Genomic DNA, 21,227 nt, shown 5'->3' on the forward strand with positions numbered 1-21,227 from the left:
AGTTAAGTGGAGGGTAAAGAATTGGGCTAGGGCCAATTGTCCCCAAAACCCTTTAAACTTCACATTGTGTGACCTGTTTTTTTTTTTTTTTTTTTTTTTTTGGGGGGGGGGGGGCATGAAAATGATCACCAGTTACTCTGCCAAGTAACTAATTACTCTTTTATTTGGGTAACTAAGTTACTAACGCAAATACTTTTTGGGAGAAGTAACTTGTAACTGGAATTAATTACTTTTTTAAAGTAAAATTAACAACACTGCATTTAACAAAACAAAACGATTACAGGGGAAAAGCAGGTGCCGGCAGATACAGATAAAAGCGAGTACAGAAACGGTCAATTCTTAACTGGATTTTTCCCAAAACAGTGATAATGCAACACAAAAATAATTATTACTGAATAAACAAAATATAACAAAAAGAACTTCCCAACAGGGTGCAAGAGATTTCCAGGCTATACTTTATGTGCAACATACACTCATGTTGTTGCTTAATGCATGTGGGATGGCCCGTGGGGTAGCCAGCAGATTTATAGGTTGGGGTGGGCATGGCCACTCCTGGTCACCCCCTGGCGGTGCCATTGGATGCACGGTATTTGTCATACACTTTTCTGTCAGGAGATGAACCTAACTACATTCTGTTCATACGTGCTGAAGACACGAAACAAAAATTGCAGATGATTCAAAGTCATAGTATTGTTTTATTTTGTCTACAGTGATCCACTGCAATTGTCAGGAGACGTGGCAAATCCCTGCCCCAATAATCAAAAAATCCTCATGTAATCAACTCTCAACAAAGGGGTTTGTAATTGTTTTTTTTTTTGTTTTGTTTTTTCCGTACTGGAAGTCTCTCTGTTTACTTCCGATTGTTTCTTTGGCAACAAGATACCACCAGTCGGTGGCTGAGCATAAAACAGCAAATAAGTGAGCTTTTTTCTTTAGTAGATAACACAGGGTAAGTTCCTGCCAATTTTTTTTTTGTAAGCTACTGTATTGGCCCGAATATAAGACAGAGTGTTTTTGCATTGAAATAAGACTGAAAAAGTGGGAATCGTTTTATATGCGTGGTCTAGACATTATACCCATTCACGACGCTAGATGGCGCCAGATATCAATTAAGCGAATGCTGAACTTGAGGAGTAATGTTCTGTCATTACAGATCTCAGCTACTCTCAAGTTTAACCAGTTTGCATTATTTTATTGCAATGTTTTTTATTCAGATTTGTTTCAAGACTACAGTTGCAATTAGACCTCACTTTGATGGTTGATGCAGTTATTGCAATTTTGTTGTTTTATAACAATAGGTTTATTTACATTTCAAAAACCAGAAGCCATTCATTTACGAATGTGATTGCACTTTAGTTTACAGATTTGAATGTTCTGATATTAAATTTTGAATGAGGCAAAATAACATGCTTTTTTTCTCAAATATATTGTTATAATCATTTGTTTCAGATGTACTGTAATTATTTTCTGTATAAAAATCAAGACATTTTGAACACCAAATTTTTTCAGACTTGAGTCTGGAATAAGAGGGGGTCGTTTTATAATCAGGGCCATCTTATATTCGGGCCAATGCGGTAAATAAATTGGCATTTTCAGTGAATGTGTTGGGGGTGGATCGGTGCAATGTCTGCAGTAATGCGTACTCTGCACCGGTCTGTAGTAAAGAAGGAGCACAGCCGAAAGGCGAAGGAATTTACCAGTTGATCTACAAAGTAGTGTTCCTACCCGACCTATAGTCACGAGCTGCGGATCATGACCGAAAGATCAAGATCCCGGATACAAGTGGCCAAAATGGGTTTCCTCTGTAGTGTGTCCGGGCTCTCCCTTAGAGATAGGGTGAGAAGCTCTGTCATCAGAGAGGGACTCGGCGTCGAGCCGCTACTCCTCCGCATTGAGAGGAGCCAGTTGAGGTGGCTCGGGCATCTGGTTCGGATGCCTCCTGGATGCCTCCCTGGAGAGATGTTCTGGGCATGTCCCACCAGCGGGAAGCCGCGGGACGACTCATGACATGCTGGAGAGACTATGTCTCTTGGCTGGCCTGGGAACGCCTTGGGATCCCGCCGGACGAGCTGGTTGAAGTGGCTGGGGAGAGGGAAGTCTGGGCTTCCCTGCTAAAGCTGCTCCCCCTGTGACCCAACCCCAGAGTAAGTGGTAGATGATGGATGGATGGATGGATGGATGGATGGATGGATGGATGGATGGATGGATGGATGGATGGATGGATGGATGGATGGATGGATGGATGGATGGATGGATGGATGGATGGATGGATGGATGGATGGATGGATGGATGGATGGATGGATGGATGGATGGATGGATGGATGGATGGATGGATGGATGGATGGATGGATGGATGTGTTGGGGGTTCACTGAACAAGAGTCGTAGTTGAAGCCCACTATATTATTTGTACCTCTACCTCTACATACGACAATAGTTATGTTGCTGGCACAGACAAGAATGTCCTAATAAAAAGAAAGCAAAGTTCAACAGTCTGTTCGTTGTCATCTATCACGGTAAATGTGCTGAGTGGCTCGCCGTCCTTCCTCAGGGAAATGAATGCCTGATTACAGAGTCCACTTGAGTCAGTGAAGCAGGCCCATTGGAACACTTCTAAATTACATTTCTTAGCCTATAAACAAGGGGCATTTACAAGAAGTAGTTCTTGTCTCCATTTTGTAATGTACATGCTATTTCAAGTAAACACATTTTTATGATCATTATTTTAATTCAAGCATGGAGGCGCAGGATTCCTGTGATTGACTGACAACATGTTTAGGGCGTACCTCACCTCTCACCTAAGCAGTGATACTTGATTTCTCTAATGACAGCAGTTTGTATTAAAAACATGTTTATGAATAATTCAGAACAATACTTAATACATGCATTCAAATTAATAATTGATTCACTGTGTTTGTAGGAGTACTGTATACCTAAATGTAGTCAAACAACAGGAAAAGTTGGCCTACTGTAGAACATTTGTACCAGTTGAAAAAAAATAAAAACAAACATGTAATAGGTAAATACTATAACACCTACCATATTATATTTTATTACTCATTCTAATGTGTATATTTATGGAAAAATGCTGACTGGGTTTCAAACTTGGAACTGTCCAAAAGTTCGTTGTAGCATTTATTAGCATTGTGCTTTATTACCCTTAGCAATAACTGTTTTATTAGCCCATCAATCATTTATTTGTTATAAAATAACTATTTATTATACCCTTAAACTGGCCTCATCATCACAAGCAACATTCACGCAATTAGGGAGCGGATATTAAAGATCATTGTGTTTTTAAAAATAGAAAGAAAAAAAAACACAGAAGGCAGCACTAAAGGGGTTTTACTTCATATGCTAATGCAACACAAATGAATTTCAGTCTTTGTTAAAAAAGGGGAAGATAAACTTTTTATTGGAAAAATTAACCCATCCTGTTTGTACTCAAAAAAGACGATTTGAGAAAACATTTACTTTAAATTCAGAATAATTACAAAATAACCCAATGCCTACAACCTCCTAAACAGCACATTACAAACAAACAAAAAAAAAACAGCAACAAGTCACTGCAACATAGTGCAAAATAAGCCAATTTGATCGTGAATTAACCGTAACAGAAAAAACTAAAATGCACTCTGTACAGCTGCTTGGAAACAAACCTCCTTTAAATTACAAATCATGTTGCCAAACACAAATCAAAAGTCATTTTTAACATTAAACAAGAAACACAGAACCAAGCAGCGTTGAAATACAATGAGGGTAAATACTGTCTCTATTTCTACTTCCTTTTCTTTTTTCTTTACATCTTGGTCTGTGCAAAAGCTCCCTCCTCATCTGAACTGGAATCATAACTCTTCTTTTCATTGCTACGTTCTAAGGAGTCCTTTCTATCCGTCTTCTGCTTATCATTGGGCTCCATCTCTCTGAACTGAGCTTCAATCTTGGTTGGGTCAGTGTATGTGTAGAAGTAAGCCATAACGGCAAAGATGATGCACACCCCCACCAGCAGGGATGCAAAGAGAATGTACTCAGCCCACTAAAGAATACAGTGACTATTAGTGTTGTGAATACATTATTAATTATTTAATACAACATTATAAGACACCCACCTGATCTTCAAGTGTTGCTGCCTCAGCAACAATGAGCACAATGATATTACCAACAGCAACCGTTAACAGCCAACCAGCCTGAAGCACCGATTTCATGTTGCTGGGTGCCTGGGAAGAAGTTTGTTTTGTCATCCTTATTTCAACTATACGCTCTAACCTATCAGCTCTTTTCATAAGATTATTGTAAGTGACTCACACAGGTTTTTTAATATTGGTTATTTTTGGAAAAGGATAAATAATATACTGAATGCCTGGGAGTATTGTTGTATTGGCTGTCTGATGTTTTGCTCCTCATGTACATATGGGTTGCTCCTAAAACTTTTGCCTATGACTCGGTGTGTTGCATTAAAACAGGGGGACTTTCTTGAGACAATGCTGTGTTAGTTTGAAATATATATTGTGTAATTGTTGTTTCATGTTTATTTTGACAGAAAACCTCATTAGGGGTGGCATAAATCAGCTTGAAGCCTTTTTGGAAGTGCTGCTGATTAAGTGAGTTCAAGGCCAGCATAAAGCCAGATAGCTAAGTTTCCGGGCCCATATCCATGCAAAAAAAATGTAAAGGTATATTTAAAAAAATAAATAAAATTAGGGCTGGCAAATTTATCGCGTTAACGGGCGGTAATTAATTTTTTTAATCAATCACGTTTAATTATTTAATGCATGCGCGGAATGACCCACTAATGCATTGCCGCAAACAGACTACAATGGCACCGTTTTATGTATATTGAGAGCTAGAGTCAGAGACAAGCGAGTGGAGTGGACACAGGCATTCATTGCGCTATTTATTGGCATAAGCTTTGGCAGCTCTTTCACAAGAAACATAATTATTGTGGCGAGGGACGTGGGGACGAATGACAGGAGATGATCTTTTTCTTAACACCCTGTATTGAACACAGCGCAGAGAAGATATACCATTTGCAGCCACCACTGAGAGTCATGGTTGGCCAACTTACAATCATGCATTTAGGCGGAACAGTCAAGTCACTACAGTATTATTTACTGAAAGCACAACAAAAATAATATTCCTATTTCTTCAACAACAACAAAATATTGTTCACAAAAAGAAAAGCGCTCAATGCAAAGCAAACTGGCATTCCCAATCAAAATAGCTATGCAAAATAATACTCAGACTTTGGTCAAACTGTATTAAAACATTTCATTTACCTCAACAAATACACTAGTTGGCAATATTTAGTCACAATATACAAACTATAAGAGGTCTCGTACGCTGTGAAGTCAACACTCAAATGAACGTAAGGTACAATGAACCCGGAAACTACGGCGTCAGTCGAGGGGCAAAACGCACTGGAAAAACGTGGCTAAATCTCTAATTAATTTAAAACTCGCCCTTGACACCTTGTGGTGTATTTCAGTCACTACCTTCCACAATGGCAAGCTATTAGTTTATTTTTTTGATTGAAAATTTTACAAATTTTATTAAGACAAAAACATACAGAGGGGTTTTGATATAAAATTACTATAACTTGTACTCACATTATCTTTTAAGAATTACAAATCTTTCTACCCGTGGATCCCTTTTACAGAAAAAAATGGTAATAGTGTTAATGCCATCTTGTGCATTTATTGTTATAATAAACAAATACAGTACTTATGTACAGTATGTTGAATGTATTTATCCGTTTTGTCTTATCTTTCCATTCCAACAATAATTTACAAAAAAATATGGCATATTTGAGAGATGGTTTGAATTGCCGTTAATTACGATTAATTAATTTTTAAGCTGTGATTAACTCGATTAAAAATTTTAATCGTTTGACAGCCCTAAACTAAATAAATAAATAAAAAATAAATAAATAAAATAATGATCTTATTGAAATATATTGCACAAATAAGTTACATAAAAATGTTACCAAAATAAACATTTGGGGGGGGGTGCAATTAAGAATGCTTTAGCTGTTGTTTTGTGTGGAAAAGTTTAACTCAATTTAGCTTTGTGCACAGTTTAGTCCTTTCTTTCGTGCACCACTCAAGGGAGCTAGAGTGCAAGTTGACCAGTTTTATGATGCTGAAACTGACCAAAATGTGGAGGGAAATATGTCACTAAACTCACTCAAAAAAAAAATCTAAACAAACCATTATCATGCTTGTTGTGTGGTCTCCATCAAAACCAAAGTAGTAACAATCCATCACCTGGCATTGATTTTACCATCCTGTTTAAATATTGGTTTTATGACCGAGAATGCAACTTCATTTTATTTCCAGGATCCAAAACAAAACAAATCGCAGATTGGCTTAAATGCAATGTCTGAGCTGTTTAGAATGCATGCAATGAATACCTGTGAGTAGGAGAATTCCAGGCCTGTAACTGAAAAGACAACTTCTCCTGCAGTGATGAGGAAGTACTGAGGAATCTGCCAGGCCATGTGGACCGAGTTTTCTCTGATGTCATTCACTTGACGGATATCCTGTTCACACTGGAGGACAAAAACAAATCACTCTGATGCACAATCTTGGTGGAAAAGGTAGCTCCCAAGCAGATACAGTACATGCAATCAAATATGTTATTACATTTGGTCCAAAATGAAAATTGGGTGGGATGATCAAGGTGTAAGAGCTGCCAAAGCCAAGATGCTTGTTGTAGATACAATGACCTCCTGTGGTGTTCTTGATCAAGAACTGTGCACTGATTGTGACAAGACAAAAAGAAAGAATAAGGGCATTTGTGCTTGTGTGAGCAGAAGTAAATAGAAAATGTAATGCCCTACATACTTTCCCTGTGGTACAGCAAAATATTCTGACATGTTTGAAGCAGTAACATCCTTGACGCCCAAATTACCAACGGTTATATTTAAAGGAGAGTCAAGGCCATTGAAAAATCTGCAGAAGGAAATCACATTAATCGCATTATACGACAATATCAATACCTCAGGTTGAGCTAATTAAACTTGCCTTATCCCATTAGCTCCTTGCTCTGGTTTGGCCGTGATGTCTTCAAACTGTGACAAGTAAATTTATACATTAGATTCAAGTGAGAGGGTTGCTTCCTTTACCTTTTCTGCTGGTTTTCCTTACCATTACTGGCCTGGGCAAGGGCCCATCCTGGAGAATTGCCAGAGTATTCCGAGATCCATCACTCAAACTGATAGGATAAATAGCATCTGGGGCCAGTTCAAGAGAAAAGGGCTCATCAAAGGTCAAGTAATCAATGTTGGCCTGGTGAATTTGAATGCATCTGTTAGTCAAGTGGCTTGCTTTTAAAGGATCATCTCATCTGCATGCTTAAATACCGTAAAAGCATCCAATTTAAGTGATTGTGACCCAGCCTTGATGTCCAATGGCTTATTCAGCATGTTGAGGAACTTCACTTGGCTCTCAGTACTTGCTGGAAATGTGGGCAGCGTTTGCTGAAAACAGCGTAAAAGGACGTACATGTGCATGAGAACAGATTTGAAAAGTGCATTGTGTCCTATATGTCAGTGTTTTCTCAAGTGTCACTCTCACATCAATCTGGATTTGGACCAGGCCTGCAGAAACAAATGCCAGAGCGGCGAGGAACATCCCCACTGTCATCCTTTTTAACGGACTGCAATATGGACAAATTAATTACATTGATAGCCATCCATCTTCTTTTCATGTTCATGACCACAAGCAAGCTGAAGCAGTGATTATTAAAATGTACAGCATTATCATTATCATAAGTGGTCCGTGGCTCCCTCAAGGAGTGCATGAAATAATCGCTATTCAAGCACAGTTCAGTTGTATTTAACTCTTAAAGTCCAGAAAAAGTGTTAATAAATAACTTCTAAATTTGACACAACATCAAGAAGGGTTTTTCAAATAACTCAGGCAAATATGAATGATTTGAACAAATTGTGTTGAATTTGAGAGCGATAAGTGTATAATGCCACATTCTATTACCTATAGTATTTACTGAGAAAGTATAACTTACTAGCCTTGCAAACAAGACGGTCCTGTCTGATTCATTCATCCTATAGACCCTACCCACCGACGTCACAAAACCACGTGCTCGCTGTATGGTTCCGCCCACTTGTCCGTTATTTTGTCTCTGTATTAGCATTGGTTTCAATTGATCGAGGAATTTAAAATGCATTTCATGGAAGACCCGGTGCTTTCTGATGCCGTAAACTCACTGGATGTGTTGCATAAAAGGCGTTATGTGGAAAAGCTTCGTTCTATACAGTCGCCAGATCCATATTTGATGCCCAAATCGATGTTTTTCGACCCACTGTCTTCGCCCTGTCTGCCTGACATCTGCTACGCTGATATTTACAATTATCTTGTTCACACAAAATCAGCCTATTCTCACGAAAATTTGAAAAACTTCAAGAGCTTGGAGGCTTATAAATACTTCGTTGCTGGTTGGGTGAAACAGGTCCTCGTCCACGAAAATTCGGCAGGAATCTATCTTGTGCTTGGAAAGGTGAGTTACGAAATTTTCAATTCAAAATCTTTTGCTATTGCTAACATCCACTGTCAAGTCTAATGTATTTCATGTCGTTTGTCAATGGAGTTAAGGCTTTTAATGTTTATATGGTTTAGCGATAGCACTCTCACTACATACATACGTGTATGTTGTCGGCGATTAGCCTAGCAATGATCTTAATTGTGGTTATTTGTCAGCCCAAAACCCTCTAAGTATATCTTAAATGCATCTTACCGGATATAAAATGACTACTACATAGTCTGTGGTGATTTTTTGGTGCCCAGTTTTCACGTCGAATTGCAGCCGTCCATTTCGCTCTCCTCTTTGGATCCCTCGGAATACGGTAAAACTTCAAGTCTCTCCTTCCATCTTCTCTGTTAGTGCAACCAACAGCCACACACGCCTTCACCATTTTGATTATTAATGTTAAGGAGCAGAAAAACACGCCGTAAATAGGAGGAATGTACGTAGCCGTAACAGGTTAACACTATGTTTTGACGGACAATTGGGCGGTACCATTCAGGAGAGCGGAGTTGTGACGTCACGTGGGTAGGGTCTATTGTACCATCTTGCCAATCTCAAATGTCCAACCACTTAGTGGCCATCTAATGTCCGAGCCAATCAGGAGAAAGGGGCGGTAGCTGCAGACGTGACCAGGAAGCAACCATATGGTTGAATGCAATGTTGGAGTGCAAAGCAGTTCCTGTCGATAGGTCGGTTTCCCAAGTTTTGTCAGAAATACACTTAATTTCCTCATTCAAAGAGGAGTAAAGAACCTCACTAAAAGCTCATTTGAAAGGAAACGATGTTTTTGCTAGTGTGACGAGAAGACCCATCGTCCAGTCAGCAGGTCTCAGTTGGGTCCTGCCCAGTTTGATATGAGTACACATTTGTTTGCCAAGCAGAAAGAACACCAGTAAAAGGCTATAGGCATGAAATATAACAGCAACACCCACGTGAAGTTTAGCTTGCATTTGGAGATGAGTGGGTAGAGCACACTGTCCACGATGGGCACCAAAACCAGAATCAAGATGGGGTTGACCGTCTGGTGAGAAAGGACTTCACTTGCTCAGTGTGTTTAAAATAAAATAAAAATAAAACATCTCGACCAAGATTATTAATATAAGAGCTCACCTGCATCTGGTCAGGCTGGATAACAAGGATTCCCTGTCAAAAACAGGCAAAATTAGAAGTATTATTTTTGGGGGCACTATTGTTGGTATTCCGATTACTCTAGACTTACAAAATCACCATCCATGGTAGTTGCCTGGAGCGTCCATCTTGATCCCTGAGAAGTGGGCATTTTTTTTAATACTATAGGCATGCAGACTTTCCGTGGCTTAGTTTGTGCCATCAATAAGAGTGATTGTGGGGGTTATACTACTAGTCACCTGCTGGTCAAAGAGAGCCCAGAACATTGGAAGGGGGATGTAGAGGAACAGCACCTTAACCACCATCTTCACTTGGGCAATCAGAAGTTTCTACAACCACAAGCAGAAGACCGGTTGTTATTCTGGCATAGTATTTCCGGTTGTCTTTTAACACGCCATTTTGGGAAGTTTTATGATTTCCTTTTAATTCGCCAATGGCTTATACACAAATACAAATATTCTGATCTTACATCATATTTTTCTTCAGCCCAGTCCAGCCAGTGATTTCTTTTCGGGTATTGTGGATGACGATGATTGAAGCGGTTACTGATAGCAAACTGCAGAGGAGGAATTATTTTTTATTTTCATTCTCATTTAAAAAGAGAATGATAATGTGATGAACCAGATAGTGAAATGTGATGGTTGCAGAAGGTGCACATACTCCGATGCATTTGCAGACTTTCACCAAGATGTTTCCCTGAGGAGCAGTCTTGTTGTACATTCCACTTCCCACAATGAACACAACTGCATACAAATGCATGCAATTATGAAGACAAAATAATTGTTTAGCCAGCAACTGTAAATACAGTTTTTTGCAGTGTCCTGTACCAAACTATAATGGGTTTCGACATTGGGTTTATTATTTCTCATGTTGTGCTGTGAATTGCTCCACAGGGTCATGGACCCCTTTTTGTATCTACTCCAGTTGCTATAAGCATCTGGCACTGTTTAACAAACTACGTCAGAGTTTCTCTGACACATTTTGCCAACTTTTTGTTAGATGTGTTCAAAATGATAAAACTCTTGCTACGAGACAGTCTCCAAAGGCCTAAGTTAAAAACTGTAACCAAATTTTGTCATAAGTACTGAGCACTAATCGTGGTTTAATAACCTAACTCAAACTGAGCAAAGGGATGTGTTCTTACTTAGAGCGACTACCATCAGGGCTGCGGGGACACCAAAAGCCAGTGAGTAACATTTCTGCTGGCTGTAAATCCCACACTCCTGAGCTACAATACAACACACAAATTAAATAGGTTATCTCTCCATTCAGCACCCTAATGTTTCCATCTCTTTTTAAAATGCTCTTTGTCCATCAGTACCTCTGAGGATTGGGGTAATGACAGTGGACAGCAGACTGCCTGCATTGATGGACAGATAGAAAATGGAGAAAAAGGTGCTCCTCTGCTTCTCCTAGGAAGAGACAGAATGTTGAAAAGGTCAAAAAGTGTTCTTATGCAACATCCATAATCTTTGTACTTGGCCTTGGACAGTGTTCACAAGCCAATATGACACATGTTCATATATGTTAATTAACAACTCAGTACAAAAAATGCTGAGAAGCATCAGATAAGTCATAGTCACACCCTGTATTGGTCAAAATATGTTGTCTACACAGCAGGAAATCTCACATAAAAGTAATGATAACAATATAGCAAACAGTAAACACTTTTTGAAGGATGATGCTTCGGTAGAAATTCTGCAGCCTAATATATTGGCGAGGTTTGGAGTGGAACCATTGCCACCACCATATATATATGTGTGTGTGTGTATATATATATATATATATATATATATATATATATATATATATATATATATATATATATATATATATATATATATATATATATATATATATATATATATATATATATATATACACACACACACACACACATATATATGTATGTATATATGTGTGTGTGTGTATATATATATGTATATATGTGTGTGTGTATATATATATGTGTATATATATGTGTGTGTGTGTATATATGTGTATATATGTATATATGTGTGTGTGTATATATATATATATATATATATATATATATATATATATATAAATTAGGGCTGTCAAAATTATCGTGTTAACGCGCGGTAATTATTTTTTTTAATTAATCACGTTAAAATATTTGACGCAATTAACGCACATGTCCCGCTCAGAAAGTATTCTGCCTTTTGTTAAGTTTTACAGCAAGACTTTTTGTGCTGTCCAACAGCGAACTCTTGTGGGCGCTTTGTGACATGGTTTATTGTTTTCTTTCCAGTTCATTATGGCTGCACGACGTCTCGGGCTGATAATGTTGTGCTTATATGATCCTTGGACAAGATTTGTCCGTAAGTATGGTTGTTGTAAAGAATGTGCATATTATGTTAGTAAGCGAAATGTTATATTTTTTGTATGAGACGCTTTTTGTTTATGTTTAGTGAACCTGTATAGCGTGCTAAGCTAACGTTGTTGCTAATGCAATGCTTGTGTACTTTTTTTTTGTAGTTTTACGACGGTCTAAAGAGGACAATGGTTTGAGGCCATTTTATTAATAAATCAGATGAAAAAGGAAGAAGTCTAATTATTAAGGCGTCGTTCACTAGCTGTCTAGCTTTGGAAAAAGTAGACGCTTCGGAGTGAGGACAGCATAGACAGATTTAAATGACAGTAGAGTGAAATGCCCACTACAGTCCTTATGTACCGTATGTTGAATGTATATATCCATCTTGTGTCTTATCTTTCCATTCCAACAATTTATTTTACAGAATATATATATAATTTACAGAAAAATATGGCATATTTTATAGATGGTTTGAATTGTGATTAATTGCGAATAATTACGATTAATTAATTTTTAAGCTGTAATTAACTCGATTAAAAATTTTAATCGTTTGACAGCCCTAATATAAATATATATAAATATATATATATATATATATATATATATATATATATATATATATATATATATATAGTGGGGAGAACAAGTATTTGATACACAGTCAATGGGAAAACCCATTGGCAGTGTATCAAATACTTGTTCTCCCCACTGTATATGTATATATGTATGTAGGTAGGTAGACTCATCAAGTGTCGATATATACGAAAGTGGCCTTTCCATTTTATCCATATGTGACGACCGTCAATCCTCCCCCTGTGTTTTATTCCGACGCATTGTCAAGGCACACTAGTGTGTCGTGAGAGATTGTCAGATGTGAAGAAATTATCCAATGTCGCATTTTTTTTTTTTTTTTGACATTGTTAAGGAAGGAACGACTAGGTAGACGCTTTCGGTTGTTTGGAAATGAGGGAGGTATAGCTCGTGTCGCGTTGAAGAACTGCTCGGATTTCCAGCCACCTTGCTGTCTGCGACAATGTGGACCCCAGCAAATCTACTGTACATCATTGGATTAGACTCGTCAAGTGTCGATATATACGAAAGTGTCCTTTCCATTTTATCCATATGTGACGACCGTCAATCCTCCCCCTGTGTTTTATTCCGACGCACTGTCGAGGACAGCAAGTTGGCCAATTGCTAGAAATCCGAGCAGTTCTTGAATGCAACACGAGCAGCTATCCAACAGCGCCATGGTGCCAAGCAAGCTTAAACATTATCTCCAAACGAGACACCCGTCGCTTCAAGTCAGTGGACTATTTTGTTCGCCTTAGACACAGAACACAGAGAAACACAGAGAAAAACTTTTTTTGAGAAAAACTACTAAGGTAAATGAAATAGCTATCAAAGCTTGACTTCTCAGACCTTGTTGCTGAACTTGTTGCTAAATCCAAAAAGTCCCACATTGTGGCAGAGACATTAATACTACCTGCCTGCAAAGTTATTGTCAGCGAGATTCTTGGGCCTGATGCGGTTAAAGACATTGCTAAAGTCCCCCTGTCTGATAGTTCTGAGCTTTTCAAGCCTAACTGCGATAAAAAAAAAAAATAAAAAGAGGGACAAAGAGTTGTTGAAGAAGAGCTTCATGTGTGTCTTTCTTCAATTCCTGCAGGATATCAGCTTTGTGTTCGATTAGTTAGAATAAATATTGAGAAATCATTGGTTAATTAAATATACTCTACAGGAAGTAATTTTGGAACATTTTTGGTTTGTGGTGTGCCGCAACATTTTTTCCTATGTAAAAACGTGCCGTGACTCAGAAAAGGTTGAAAAACATTGGTGTAGATTAATGTCAAAGTGGCTCCAAAAGCCTTTCGATTTTCTGTATTCGGCCCATTAAAGAAAAAAGTTTGGACTACTCTGGTTTAGACCTATGTTAATAATGGGTTCCCACAAAGACAACTCTACCTGATGGTCTTCAAACTGGTCCCCACCAAAGGCTGCAACACAAGGCTTGATGCCTCCTGTTCCTACAGCTATGAGAATCAAACCCACCATGGACAGAGCTCTGAGGGAAGTATGCATCGGGTCATTTTCAAGTGTTTGCGCAGCTTTGAGAAATGTTGCCCGATGACTTACACGTGTACAGCCATGCTGTCTGGGGTGCCATCTTTATTAGTGTCTGTGATGTCATGGATGGCACTGACCGCCAGGACCACCTGCCCTAATGCATACACAATGGACAGGTACACGATAGTTCTGCATGGAGGGAAGAATGAAGCCATTATGGAACATGCAATCCGAGTGGAATTAGATGAGCAGCAGTGAGACCCACTTGAATTTTCCAAGCCATGAATCGGCCACAATGGCACCCAGAATTGGGGTCAGGTAGCAGAGTGCAACAAAAGTATGGTAGATTGTGGTGGCAAAGTCATCATCCCACCTCAGAAAGTACTTAAAGTAAAGTACGAGCACGGCTGCACACAGGGAGCGGACAGATGTATGAAAATTATTTTATAACACAGAAAAGTTGCATCTGCATCCAGCAACTATGTCTAATATCTCTTGTGCGAGAATGCTTTTCTTTGAATTGACATTTATAATATGTTTTTAAAAAATCAAAATAAAACAAAAATTTAAAAACTCACCTCGCATGCCATAATACGAGAACCGCTCACAGAACTCGTTGACCACAATAAAAAAGATGCTAATCGGAAAGCCACACACCAAAGCCTGTGAGAGGTGACATTGTCGTTGCTATTACTAATTCAATGAAGCCAGATACATGCTCAGAGGTGACTAAACAACTTTTTGTTGAATCAAGAATTATTTTTAAATGTATATTTTGGAATACATTTGAAATTCCAAACAGTACTTACGCTCTTTGACTTCCCCATTTCACCTTTACCTGTAAAGACAAAAACAACAGTACAAAGACAATTTTAGGTTAAATCTTTGCAGAGGTAAAATAATTTTACTCATTCATAAATACTGTGTACACATGACACTTATTGGTATTAATTTAAACTGATTATTAGATATCTTACACAGTGACCATTTAAATCAGACTCACCTGCCATGACTGAATGTGTACCGCAAGATCGTATCCCCTTTCTGCTCCAATCCCTCACTAAGTCAAGTGTCTTAAAACTTCAAGCGCCAGCTGAAGCAAGGTGAGCTTTTGTAACCTCCCATTAGCTGTGTGCAAGTCACAAAGTGAAAATGCACGTGGATGAGCCGTGTATGTGGCTTATCACGGCTAAATTTGCAGATAAGGTTGGTTATATACTGGCTGATTATTTGTAGTCTCAATGTGCAAGCAAGTAATGTTTACATACAATGAACACGTAGGTGAGCACTTCACCTAATATGTAGTCATTCAAATGATATCTTTCAAAATATCTACGTAACTAAGTGAAAAAATGAATATTTGGTGCAAATTCAGAATGATTTTTTTCCAGTGAGACCTGGGTTGTTAGACTGCCAAATAAGGAATTCCTGAAATAATATTGTCATGGGTTGTCTTCAAGTTTTATGAGAGACAATGGAAACCGAGTATACAAAAGAAAATAGCAGAGCCCCAATGAAGGCAAGAAAATAACACAAAAATATAAATATTACAGCTAAAAATATATTTACAGTGAGGAACAGATGTATTTGCACCCCTTGTGATTTTGCAAATTCACCCACTTAGAAAATAGGTAGAGGTCTGAAATTTCATTCATAGATGATCAATTATAGATTTCTCAATCATGTATTTGTAATCTATTGGGGTTCATAAGTATTTGCACCCCTGAAAATCTGGAGCTGGTCAATCACCTGAAGAGAGCTGGATGCACAGTTTCAAAGGCTAATGTGAGTAGAACAGTACAGTGCAATGGTTTAAAATCATGCATTGCTCAGAAGGTTCCCCTGTTGAAGCCAGTACATGTGAAGGCCCGTCTGAAGTTTGCCAGGGACAATCTGAATAATGCAGAGGGGTGATGGGAGAAAGTCCTGTGGTCAGATGAGACCAAAGTAGAACTTTTTGGTGCAACTTTACTCATCGTGTGGGGAGGAAAAAGAATGATAAGTACAATCCCAAGAACACCATTCCTACTGGGAAGTATGGGGATGGAAACCTCATGCTTTTCAGCAAAGGGAACAGGACAATTGTACTATGTAAAGCAGAGGATGAACGGTGAAATGTACAGTATCATCGGATTTTGAGCCACAACCTCCTTCTCTCAGTCAGAGACTTGAAGATGAGTCGTGGCTGGATCTTCCAACATGACAATGATCCGAAGCACAAAGCCAAGCTGACCAAGGAGAGGGAGCGTAAAAAGCATATCAAGGTTCTTGAGTGGCCTAGCCAGTCTCGAGACCTCAATCCAATAGAAAAATTTTAAATGGAGCTGAAAATTCGTGTTTCTCAAATGACATCACCGTAACCTGACATATCTAGAGAAAAATTGTGTGGAAGAATGGCCCAAAATTCATTTCCATATATGAAAACCTGGTGAAGAACTACAAAAAGCATCTGACCACTGTAATTGCAAACAAAGCCTTCTGCACTAAATATTAGCACTGATTTTCTCAGGGGTACAAATACTTATTTAAACCCCCAGTAAACTACAAATGAATTATAATGAATTAAAATCATAGAATGTAAGTTCCAGATTTTATTTTTTTCGTTTTTTAGATTATTTCTCGATAAGTGGAAAAGCATCTGATTAAAATTTCAGACCTCTACCAATTTTCTATGTGGGTGAACTTGCAAAATCACAAGGGGTGCAAATACTTCTGCTCCTCACAGTGTATACTATATATAATACCAGTAATACCTATATTACAGATAATTATAATATACACTCAACGCTCATTTTATTAGGTATACTTGTCCAACTGCTCAATAATGTTATTTTCGAATCAGCCAATCACATGCCTGTTAAAACACCACAGCAGGCCTGTATGCCTTTTCCTTTTTTTTCCCTCTCCCAGTCATCAGCACTCATTCCACACACCTGTGCTGCACACCTGGTCATTACCACAGCCTCCCTACATAAGCACACACAGCCCTTTGTTAGCCCTCATTGCAACTTACAAGCGTTTCTAGATACCTTGTCTTCCCGGATTTTGATACACTTTTTTTGACCTTGTGGATTTTTGCCTCTAGCCTGCTCCTCGTCTGTGCCTCTGCCTTTTCTCTGTGACCTGCAACCTGCTACAGGACCGGATCTAGACGCATCCTGCCTGGGCCTTCGTCAGATCTCTTTGTTGTAGCACGCAAAGATCGGGGTAGCTCTGGTCTTGTAGTGTGACCACTTGTCCGTTCCAAGGTACGCTACAACTTCATAACATCATTCCTTATAATCTTATACTTTGACCGTCGGGAACGACGTGTAGTCCGAATCAGATATAACTCACCCTAACCTTTGTGTGTTAGTGTATTCCCGAGGCAAAGTTTTGTGCAAAGGCGAATTGTTTCCAGGTTCATACCCACATCTTGTCAAGATAATATCCATCACGTCACTAGAGAAGAACGATTTAACCAACCTAACCATGAGCTTTCTGACAGTTTTAAAAAGGACACTCAACCACAGTGTGCTAAGATGCTTGCACCAACAATGCTGCTCACTATTCATCAATCACAAGTGGTTTTGTCAGAGGCCTCAGTCTGCTTCAAGCTACTGGTAAGTAAAAAAGTCAAGATAAAGTAGATTTATTTTTTTGTATGTGTGTATTTTTTTTTTTTTTTTTTTTAATTTAAGCTACCAAGTCGTTAAAGGCACTGTAAGTGCTTTTGTGATTTCAGTGTGAATACACTGGTGGGACTTGTGGCAGACACTCTTTGGCTGGCATAGGGACGATATTAATGAATAAAGGGGATACAGCTTGGTGTGTTGATAAAGAGCTTTTACGCAATCAAATCCTTTCGTATAAAATATTTCACTATAAAATTTTCATAAATGCAATGTGCACACCTGCACCTTATTGTCCAGTGACACCGAAATGAAAACAATTGGTACCTTTTCAAATTTGGTGGATGCAGCCTGTAGTACAGTGGACCTTATATACAAAAATATACAGTATAAATATATATGGTAAACCTATTTTCATACTGTATATAATTAAATGACACCATGCATAATAAAAAGTATTGATAATACAGCAACTAAAAACAATTCATCAAACCATTTTCTTGTGTAGCAAATATATTTTGCAAGAGTGTTTGCCCTGCAATTGAGGGCCATGGTAATTTATTGTACATACACAGTATATTCCACAAAACAGGTGACTTGTGATCATTTCTCATTAGTCTAAAAGTGAGTCATTATTTAATGATCTAAAAAGGCTGCATATAATACATGCCAGAAAGAGACATAATTCACTTAATAATGATGTAGGGAGTAAGCAAGGTTTTGATGATCATTTCAAATACAAAGCTAAATTCAATGGTAACTGGACAGCAATTTAAAAGGAGAGAGAGAGAGAGAGAGAGAGAGAGAGAGAGAGAGAGAGAGAGAGAGAGAGAGAGAGAGAGAGAGAGAGACACATTTGAACGAAAAAAAAAATCGAACACCCCATTAAATATTCAGTTCCTTATTAAGAAATGTTCACATATCAATGTCTGATCTTGTTTTTATTTATCTCTGGAAAAGAAAGTGAGTAAATTGCAGGTAAACAACAAAAATTTACATTGTTTTACTCATTAAACCAAATGTATCAACAAAAATCCATATTCTTACTGAGGAAAAAGTTAGGACACCCTACCACCTAATAGCTAGTGTTACCACCTTTGGCTAAAATAACTAGTGAGAGTGACATCGGTCTGAAGACCCCCCACTCATCAACACTGAATACTTTGAACAGTGACTGACTTGAAGTGAGTGAAAACACCATGGTAAGATCAAAGAAGCTGTCTCAGGCCTTCAAAAACAAGATTGTAGACGTCTATGAGTCTGGTAAGGGATTTCAGAAGATCTCAAAAGAATATAAAATCACCCATTCCACTGTCCGGAAAATAGTGTACAAGTGGAGGACATTCAAAACAACTGCCAACTTGCCCAGGTCTGGCCGTCCAAGCAAATTTACCCAGTAAGCAGACCGCAAGATGCTAGAAGAACTCTCCAAAAACTCTAAAATGTCATCACGGGACCTACAGCAGGCTCTTGCTACTGTTGATGTGAAAGTGCATGCCTCTACAATCAGAAAAAGACCTCACAAGTTTAACCTTCATTGGAGCTGTGCAAGGAGGAAACCTTTGCTCTCAAAGAAGAACAAGAAGGCCAGAGTGAAGTTTGCCAGAGTGAATTTGTCTACATTCACTCAGACCAGGACTTCTGGAATAATGTTGTTTGGACAGATGAATCTAAAATTGAATCATTTGGACACCAGAACAGAAGACATGCTTGGCGTAAACCCAATACAGCATTTCAGGAAAAGAACTTCATACCAACTGTGAAGCATGGAGGTGCAAGTGTAAGGGTTTGGGGATGCTTTGTTTCAGCAGGACCTGGCCAGCTCACCATCATAGAATTCATCATGAATTCTATCGTGTATCAGATGGTGCTTGAGGAACATGTGAGATCATCTGTGAAAAAATTAAAGCTGAAGCGAAACTGGACCCTGCAACATGACAATGACCCAAAACGTACCAGTAAATCCACCAAGGACAGGCTAAAATGAAATAGGGTGTCCTGGAATGGCCAAGTCAGGAGCTCATATCTTAATCCCATTGAGATGTTGTGGGGTGACTTGAAACAGGCTGTACATGCAAGAAACCCCTCAAACATCTCTCTGTTCAAAGTAGTCGGCGTTGAAGAGTGGGGCAAACTTTCTTCATACCGATGTCAAAGACTGGTAGATGGCTACAAAAAGCCTCTCACTGAAGTTATTTCAGCCAAAGAGGGTAATACTAGCTATTAGGTGGTAGGGTGTCCTAACTTTTTCCTCAGTTAGAATATGCATTGTTGTTGATAAATTTGGTTTAACGGGTAAAACAATCTTAATTTTTGTTGTCCACCTGCAATTAAATTACTTTCTTTTCCAGTGACAAAGAAAAACAAGATCAGACATTGATATGTGAACATTTCTTAATAAGAACTGAATATTTAATAATAATAATAATAATAATAATACATTTTATTTGTAGAGCGCTTTTACCAATGCTCAAAGACGCTTTACAGTAGGAACAGAAACAGCAAACAACGTGGACAGAACAAAACAAGAAAATAATTATAAGTTAAAAGCTAGTTTAAAAAGGTGAGTTTTTAACAGTTTTTTGAATGTGGGAAGGTCTGAACATGAACGAATGGGTTTTGGGAGTGAGTTCCAAAGGGAGGGGGCGGCAGCGGAGAAGGCTCTGTCCCCCCTAGTTCGGTGTGTTCTTTGTTTGGGCAATGCGAGGAAGTTTCCATTAGAAAAGCGGAGGTGACGGGAAGGGGTGTGGGGACAGAGAAGGTCCGTGAGGTAGACGGGGCCAAGTTATTGAGTGCTTTGTAAGTGAGAAGGATGATTTTGAACTGAATTCTGTATGAAATAGGAAGCCAGTGCAGTTTGTGGAGGACGGGGGTAATGTGGTTCCTATAGGGGGTCCGGGTGAGAAGGCGTGCAGCAGAGTTTTGGATATATTGTAGTTTATTGATGAGTTTGGATGGAGAACCGAAGAGAATGCTGTTGCAGTAGTCAAGTCTGGAGGTTATGAAGGCATGGATGAGGGTTTCAGCAGTAGAGAGGGTGAGGGAGGGGCGAAGACGGGCTATGTTCTTGAGGTGGAAGAAGGCAGTTCTGGTGATATGGTTGACGTGGTGGTCGAATCTGAGTTTATTGTCAAAAATGATACCAAGGTTGCGGGAATGTGTTGAGAAAGGCAGGGTGCAGTTGTTGAGGGTGAGGGAAAATTGACTGTCTATGATGTGGGCTGCAGGGTCGAAGATGATTATGTCTGATTTGTTACTGTTGAGTTGAAGATAGTTTTCTTGCATCCAGGAATTAATTTCACTGAGGCAGTTTTGAAGTGTGGATTGGGTGCTGTGCGAGATTTGTTGTGTGGTTATGTAAATTTGGATGTCGTCAGCGTAGCAGTGAAATTGGAGTCCATGTTTGCGGATGATCTGACCAAGGGGGAGAATGAAGAGGAGGGGACCTAGAACTGAACCCTGGGGGACACCTTGTGGTAGGGGAGCAGGAGGGGATGTGCAATGATTGATGGCGATGAATTGTTGGTTGTCCTAAATTTTTCACATGAC

At 38.8% G+C, this 21,227-nt stretch overlaps 1 protein-coding gene across 1 annotated transcript; it reads right to left on the reverse strand.

Annotated features, from left to right (window-relative positions):
- Positions 1–3,521: 3,521 nt before the first annotated feature.
- Positions 3,522–20,963, reverse strand: LOC130929431 (solute carrier family 15 member 1-like). The gene is made up of 23 exons (XM_057856546.1): positions 20,547–20,963; positions 17,716–17,747; positions 14,646–14,725; positions 14,333–14,474; positions 14,137–14,256; positions 13,966–14,065; positions 10,990–11,080; positions 10,813–10,896; positions 10,329–10,411; positions 10,138–10,224; positions 9,908–9,997; positions 9,760–9,804; positions 9,651–9,683; positions 9,473–9,561; positions 7,574–7,655; positions 7,360–7,476; positions 7,145–7,285; positions 7,022–7,068; positions 6,842–6,949; positions 6,641–6,755; positions 6,409–6,546; positions 4,109–4,216; positions 3,522–4,035 (listed from the first exon to the last, which is right to left on the reverse strand). Exons 1-23 carry the CDS (start codon positions 20,961–20,963, stop codon positions 3,799–3,801), a joined length of 2,586 nt encoding a protein of 861 aa, XP_057712529.1. The 3' UTR covers positions 3,522–3,798.
- Between the last annotated feature and the right edge of the window lie 264 nt (positions 20,964–21,227).

The sequence above is a fragment of the Corythoichthys intestinalis genome, chromosome 2 (genome assembly GCF_030265065.1).
Source record: "Corythoichthys intestinalis isolate RoL2023-P3 chromosome 2, ASM3026506v1, whole genome shotgun sequence".
Lineage (NCBI taxonomy): Eukaryota > Metazoa > Chordata > Actinopteri > Syngnathiformes > Syngnathidae > Corythoichthys > Corythoichthys intestinalis.